The sequence below is a fragment of the Ranitomeya variabilis genome, chromosome 3, assembly GCF_051348905.1.
Source record: "Ranitomeya variabilis isolate aRanVar5 chromosome 3, aRanVar5.hap1, whole genome shotgun sequence".
Classification (NCBI taxonomy): domain Eukaryota; kingdom Metazoa; phylum Chordata; class Amphibia; order Anura; family Dendrobatidae; genus Ranitomeya; species Ranitomeya variabilis.
The window spans coordinates 776123363-776131192 of record NC_135234.1 but is presented as its reverse complement, the minus strand read 5'-3'; the positions used below and the strand labels follow the sequence as shown (position 1 = coordinate 776131192).

The following is a 7830-nucleotide window of genomic DNA, read 5'->3' as shown; positions in this document are numbered from 1 at the left end:
GTCAGGGGACAGAACTCCGCTGCCTCCAATCGTCAGGGCAAATACACAATTGACTGATGAGTGATGGACGAGGCCACGGCTGCTCCCACTACTAAGCAGGTTATTGGGGAACTCACAGTGACCGTATGGTATATACACCTCCGATTCCAACACATGGAATATATATATACCTCGATACGATCACTGCCACAATAACAAAAAAAAGGAACCACTACTAGCTGTCACCACCAATCATTTATACTGTGGAGCACTGTATGGGGCCATTATACTGTGGTGTACTATATGGGGCCATTATACTGTGGAGCACTCTATGGAGCCATTATAATGTGGTGTACTATATGGGGTGCATTATATTGTGCAGCACTATGTGAGGCCATTATACTGTGGTGCACTACACTATGTTCCAAATTATTATGCAAATTATATTTTTCTCGGATTTTCCTAAATGGTTGGTGCAGATGACAGTCAGTCTAATAAAAGTAATCACCCGTTAGATTATACATCGAATTTTATTGAAGAAACCTCCCAATGATAACAGTATAATCTCCAAAATGAATAAAACCCCACAATGCACTGTTCCAAATTATTAGGCACAGTAGAATTTCTAAACATTTGATATAAAGAACTGAAAATGCTCATTTGTGGAATTAGCAGCATTAGGAGGTCACATTCACTGAACAGAAAAGCTATTTACCTCCAAAACCTCCCAACAGCCAAGTTACATGTTAACATAGGACCCTTCTGTGATATCACCTTCACAATTCTTGCCTCCATTGAACTTATGAGTTTTTGGAGAGTTTCTGCTTGTATTTCTTCCCTCCCAGAGCTGCTGTTTGGATGTGAACTGCCTCCCACACTCCTAGATCTTTTGCTTGATGATACTCCAAAGGTTCTCTATAGGGTTGAGGTCAGGGGAAGATGGTGGCCACACCATGAGTTTATCTCCTTTTAAGCCCATAGCAGCCAATGACTCAGAGGTTTTCTTTGCAGCATGAGATGGGGCATTGTCAGCATGAAGATGATTTTGCTCCTGAAGGCACGTTTCTGCTTTTTACACCATGGAGGAAAGTTGTCAGTCAGAAACTCTATATACTTTGCAGAGGTCATTTTCACACCTTCAGGAACCTTAAAGGGCCCTACCAGCTGTTTCCCATGATTCTGGCCCAAAACATGACTCCTCCACCTCCTTGCTGACGTTGCAGCCTTGTTGGGACATGGTGGCCATCCACCAACCATCCACTACTCCATCCATCTGGACCATCCAGGGTTGCTCAACGCTTATCAGTAAACAAGACTGTTTGGAAATTAGTCTTCATGTATGTGTGGGCCCACTGCAACCATTTCTACTTGTGAACACTGTTTAATGGTGGCCGAATAGTAGGTTTATGCACCACAGCAAGCCTTTGAAGGAGCCTACACCTTGAGGTTCGAGGGACTCACTCCAGAGGCACCAGCAGCTTCAAATATCTGTTTGCTGCTTTGTAATGGCTTTTTAGCAGCTGCTCTCTTAATCCGACGAACTTGCCTGGCAGAAATCTTCATCATTATGCCTTTATCAGCATAAACACATCTGTGCTCAGATACAGCCACAAATCTCTTAACACTACGATGATCACACTTAAGTTTTCGGGAAATTTCTAATGTTTTCATCCCTTGACCAAGGCATTGCACTATTTGATGCTTTTCAGCAGCAGAGAGATCCTTTTTCTTTCCCATGTTACTTGAAAACTGTGACCTGCTTAATAATGTGGAACATAATTTTTAAGTAGTTTTCCTTTAATTAGAATCATCTGGAAAACGAATTATCCCATGTGTTTAAGATTGATTTCAGTGATACATTGAGCCCTGAGACACAATACCATCCACGAGTTTATTTGAAAAACAAAACAATTAAATCTTTATCACACTTAAATCCAATTTGCATAATAATTTGGAACACAGTGTATATGGAGCCATTATACTGTGGTGTACTATATGGGGCCATTATACTGTGGAGCACTCTATGGAGCCATTATACTGTGGTGTACTATATGGGGTTCATTATATTGTGCAGCACTATGTGAGGCCATTATACTGTGGTGCACTATATGGGGCCATTATACTGTGGAGCACTTTGTGGGGCCATTATACTGTGGTGTACTATATGGGGCCATTATACTGTGGAGCACTTTGTGGGGCCATTATACTGTGGTGTACTATATGGGGCCATTATACTGTGGAGCACTCTATGGAGCCATTATACTGTGGTGTACTATATGGGGTGCATTATATTGTGCAGCACTGTGGGGCCATTATACTGTGGTGCACTATATGGGGCCATTAACTGTGGTGCACTATATGGGGCCATTATACTGTGGAGCATTATTTGGGGCCATGATACCGTGGAGCACTATATGGGTCTCCATCCACTATAATTAGTGATGAGCGAGTATACTCGTTGCTCGGTTTTATCGAGCACGCTCGGGTGGTCTCCAAGTATTTGTGACTGCTCGGAGATTTAGTTTTTGTTGATGCAACTGCATGACTTACAGCTGCTAGGCAGCTTGTATACATGTGGGGATTCCCTAGCAACCAGGCAAACCCCACATGTACTCAGGCTGGCTAGCAGCCATAAATCATGCAGCTGCGTCAACAAAAACTAAATCTCCGAGCATTCACAAATACTCGGAGACCACCCGAGCATGCTCGGGGACACCTGAGCAACGAGTATACTCGCTCATCTCTAACTATAATGGAAGCAGTGGTGTAATGCATGACCTAATTCCATCTACTTTTATGAGAGCAGTGGTGTAATGCGTGACCCCCGTTCCATCTACTTCTATGGGAGCAGTGGTGTAATGCATGACCTCATTCCATCTACTTTTATGAGAGCAGTGGTGTAATGCGTGACCCCATTCCATCTACTTCTATGGGAGCAGTGGTGTAATGCATGACCTCATTCCATCTACTTTTATGAGAGCCGTGGTGTAATGCATGACACCGCTTCTTTCACTTCTATGGGAGCAATAGTGTAATGGGTGACCCCCCGCTCTGTCCACTTTCATGGGAGCAGTGGTGTAATGTGTGACACCCTCTCTTCCCACTTCTATGGGAGCAGTGGTGTAATGCGTGACACCGCTCTGTCCACTTATATGGGAGCAATGGTATAATCTGTGACCCCGGCTCCATCCACTTGTATGGGAGCACTTATGTAATGCATGACACGGCTCCATCCACTTCTATGGGAGCAGCTGTGTAATGTGTGACCCCACTCCGTCTACTTCAATGGGAGCAATGTAAAATCGATTTCATTTAAAAAGATATGACCAAATGTAATTTGTCATTAAAGCCAAATGTGTCATATTATGACACCATTGAGTCCCATAGTTATTGAGAACTTTATTTATTGCATAAATTCTGTAATAAATAGTTCTCTATCCGCTCGAGTAAACCTCAGATATTCCCAATACAGGAATTTTCTGTTCCAAATCAGCTATAGATGAGGATTTAGGTGAATAACACACACCAGCCATTATTGAGATCAAGCTAAACATTGCTGAGTTAGCAGTAATTGTTTTCTACATAATAGTTACGTTACAAACTATGAGGCATCCCGAGGAAACAAATCCTACATTAATAACATTAAATGTCTTCTCTTTTGTGTGACTTCTGATGTTTAACAAGAACAGATTTACGGTTGAAAGATTTCCCACATTCTGAGCAAGAAAATGGCTTCTCCCCCGTGTGCGTTCTCAGATGTTCAAGAAGACTGATTTTATGGTTGAAACATTTTCCACATTCTAAGCACAAAAAAGGCTTCTCCCCTGTGTGACTTTTTAAATGTTCCATAAGATTTGATCTGTGACTAAAACACTTCTCACATTCAGGGCATGAAAATGGCTTCTCCCCTGTGTGAATTCTTCTATGTCCAACAAGATCTGACTTCTGGGTAAAACATCTGCCACATTCTGAACATGAAAATGGCTTCTCCCCTGTGTGAGTTTTTAGATGTTCCATAAGATGTGATTTCTGACTAAAACGTTTCTCACATTCTGAACATGAAAATGGCTTCTCTCCTGTATGACTTCTCTGATGTCTTCCAAGATGACTTTTAACCCTAAAACATTTTCCACATTCTGAACAGGAGTATGGTTTCTCCCCTGTGTGGATTCTCTCATGTGTAACAAGACTTGACTTTTGAGTGAAACATTTTCCACATTCATGACATAGAAATGGTTTTTCTTCTGTGTGAGTGCTCATATAATTAACAAGAACTGCTTTAATGGTAAAACATTTCCCACATTCAAGACGTGGAAATGACTTCTCACCTGTATGGGTTTTCTGATGTTTCTCAAGATGTTCTTTAACTATGAAACATTTCCCACATTCAAAACATGAAAAAGGCTTATCCTGTGTGTGAGTTCTTAGATGTTTTATAAGATTTGACTTCTGAATAAAAGATTTCCCACACTCTGGACATGAAATTTGCTTTGCGCTGGTGGGAATTATTTGATGTTTAATTGCGTCTGCTTTATGAATGAAGCATTTTCCACATTCTGAGCACGAAAACGGCTTTTCTCCTGTGTGAGTTCTCAGATGTTCCATAAGATTTGATCTGTGACTAAAACATTTCCCACATTTTGGACATAAAAATGGCTTCTCCCCTGTGTGAGTTCTCTGATGTCCAACAAGATTTGATTTCTGGGTAAAACATTTTTCACATTCTGAACATGAATACGGCTTCTCCCCTGTGTGAGTTTTTAGATGTTCCAAAACATGTGATTTCTGACTAAAACATTTATCACATTCTGAACGAGGATATGGCTTCTCTCCTGTGTGAATTCTCTGATGTGCAACAAAAATTGATTTCCTATTAAAACGCTTTCCACATTCAGAACATGAAAATGGCCTTCCATCCTTGTGACTCCTCTTGTGCGTGGTAAGATTTGATTTCGTTTTAAAATGTTTCCCACAATCTGAACATGTGGAACCATTACCAAGTTTATGTCCAGTGCTACTTTTGCCAGTCTGTAATTGATTCTCATCAGCTTCATGAATCGAAGGTAAGAGTAGATGTCCATGGGAGCAACTCATCCAGTCTTCACCTGAAAAAAAAAAAATTCTATTCCTGTTGGGTGATATTTTATAATTTTTATGTGAAAAATCTACACAAGCAAGAAATATCAAAAAACAGATCAGAATGTGACATAGTACATTTACATTATACGTATGTCCTGCAAGGATAAATGTCACTTTTTGGTATTGGTGCTGGAACAACCTCATCTGAGCACATAAGTAAAAATAAAAATGTGATAAAATATAATAATGATGATAATGCACAATTACAAATATGAATATTCGATGTGAATACTTTTAATATCCCTTAAATGTTTTGCCTTTTTCTTATTAATTTATTTGTAATCCTGCCTGAAGAAGGAGCCGCTGTGCTCTGAAAGCTGCAAACATATAATACTTTCTGGTCAGCCAATAAAAGTATCACTCCGAGAATACTTTAGTCATCATTGGGCAGAAAAGTATTCACATGGATTTTTCTGGCTAACACGGTACCACAATATCATTTGTTATTGTACGTCAAGATACGAATATTACAATTCTGTAAGTCTGCTACAAGGTCAATAATAAACATACAAATGTTTGGGGACACAATGCAGTCCGTGAATAACCACCTTCTGGTTTTTATTATTCAGACAGTTTTAAATCTTAATTCCACATATTTTCCACCAGATCCATCATTCTCCATCCTTTATTGTTGCATATTATCTAATGCCTTTCATAAAGCATATCTCCATTACCAACGCTGTCCTCATAGCTGTGCTGACATCCTGTGGCTGATATTACCCCGCTAATAAGTAGAGTCCCCAACACTGACCCCGAGTTACCCCACTGGTCACTGTGACCACATCTAAGGGTGTTCAAGTTAATATTCACCATATTGTCCATTAAGAAAAATACAGACAATAAACCAATGGAACAAAAATCAAGATTTCTGAAAGGCTCTTACCATTCACCGTCTCTGATAAGGGTTTGTCAAGTCCAGTTGTTGTGTCACCATGATCTTCCTGCTAAAATCGAACATTAGACATAAGAAAAAAAGACAAAACAGCAGTTTATCTTATATAAGGAGAAGATGAAAAACCAATATGACAAAAGAATGACCCCTTCATGTGGTGATCAGACTAGGTCAACAATCCACCAAGTGTTTTACATATCGACATAAATCGTTCTCTAATTTTCCTGCATGAAATGTTCTGCAGTATAGAGCTGTGTTCATGGACAGAATTAGAAGCAGCTGATTGGCATTGTGCAGATATTTCCATCTACACGGCAGACTCTACATTTATCCTCACTGAATATCAATGGCCAAGTGGATTCCCAAACTGGTGGAAATGAATATCAGCATTTATGAAACCAAAACTATCTGTAGCCGGCACTGACCCCCGATGACATGGAACCTACAGTCTGGAGGTCAGTAGAAAGCTTAATTACGTCAGTCTAGGAACCTCAGCTCCATCTACCTGATGATCCAGGAGGACATTCTGCTTCTCCTCTGGACGATCCTGGGAATATAGAGGACTGGGACTTCTCTCTGGTGGATTTCTCGGACTGGACCCATCTATAGGAAATATACATAGGACTGAATACATCGTCTACATGTGATGATCAGATGATGGGGAGACTAGGTGACCTCAGACCCGGCCTCTCCTCTATAATCAGGAAGGTCTCCTCTTACCCAGAGATGTGAGGGGCTGGTGATCCTCCATCATGACGTCCTTGTATAGATCCTTGTGTCCTTCTATATACTCCCACTCCTCCATGGAGAAATAGACGGTGACATCCTGACACCTTATAGGAACCTGACACATATAATGACCCGTCATTAGCAGACCCCTCCCCCGGCGTTATTATACAATGTCCCAGCATTCCCGGCAGCGCTCACCTCTCCGCTCAGCAGCTCAGTGATCCTGTGGGTCAGCTCTAGGATCTTCTGCTCATGTATCAGTGAATGAGGTGGAGGCTCGGTGATGTCACTCGGGGTCCTGCTCCGCCCTCCTGACACACGGGGGGTCACACACTCTCCAGACGACGTCTTCACCACTGTGCGATCCTGTGTATGAGGAGACGCCGATCACTACATCTATTCTAAGGATCCTTCACCTTTCCCTTCATTTCCCTGCTTTACTCCTAGAGATCAGAGTGATGTGAAGATCTCACCTCTCCAGTGATCCAGTAGATTATCTCCAGGGTGAGGTCTAATATTTGAGCAGCCGTGTGGCTTCTGTCCTGCTCCATCCTCAGAAGGTCATCGATGGAAAGGCCCAGAAAATATTAGCTGCCCTTCACCCTAAAGGGAACCTGAAAAAAAGAGGATTGAGAATTAATGGAAGAATATCTTTTGGGGTCCTTAGATCTGTCCTCTCCATTTCACACAGTTGACTATTCCCTCCTGTCACAGACTTTCATCCATTGATACCACCGAGCTGGTCGCCTCCTGGATCTCCTCATTCTTTATCAACTGAACATTTTGTGTCTCCAGTTTAGGAGAACTCATATACCGGAGCTGCGGTCACTGCGTCTTCTCCGATCTCTGGCAGGTCTCCTGGTTCTCTGCTCTCCAGCATGTGAGGCAGGAAGTGTAGTAGGAGGGGGCGGGGTTTAGGCTGCAGACTTCCTGTCCCTGCAGTGAGCGCCGCCATCTTGTTGGTGGAGTCTCCTAGTTCCCAGGACTCGCAGTATTACACATGGTGGCAGCAGGCGGCTGCTCCAGAGCTCAGGGGCAGAGTAGATGGGGTATTAGTGGTAGATGGGGTATTAGTGGCAGAAGCCATCGTA

The 7830-nt window shown here is 42.0% G+C and overlaps 1 protein-coding gene across 1 annotated transcript in view; it reads right to left on the bottom strand.

Moving 5' to 3' along the window:
- The window catches only part of LOC143817465 (uncharacterized), a 50339-nt gene extending 42747 nt beyond the window's left edge, over window positions 1-7592 (bottom strand). Inside the window, exons 1-6 of the mRNA XM_077298897.1 lie at window positions 7213-7592; window positions 6938-7105; window positions 6731-6854; window positions 6516-6613; window positions 6002-6062; window positions 3647-5084 (exon numbers count right to left, since the gene is read on the bottom strand). Coding sequence (XP_077155012.1) covers window positions 3647-5084; window positions 6002-6062; window positions 6516-6613; window positions 6731-6854; window positions 6938-7105; window positions 7213-7290 — 1967 coding nt within the window. The 5' untranslated portion in view covers window positions 7291-7592. The remainder of the gene's footprint in view (window positions 1-3646; window positions 5085-6001; window positions 6063-6515; window positions 6614-6730; window positions 6855-6937; window positions 7106-7212) is intronic.
- Window positions 7593-7830: the final 238 nt, after the last annotated feature.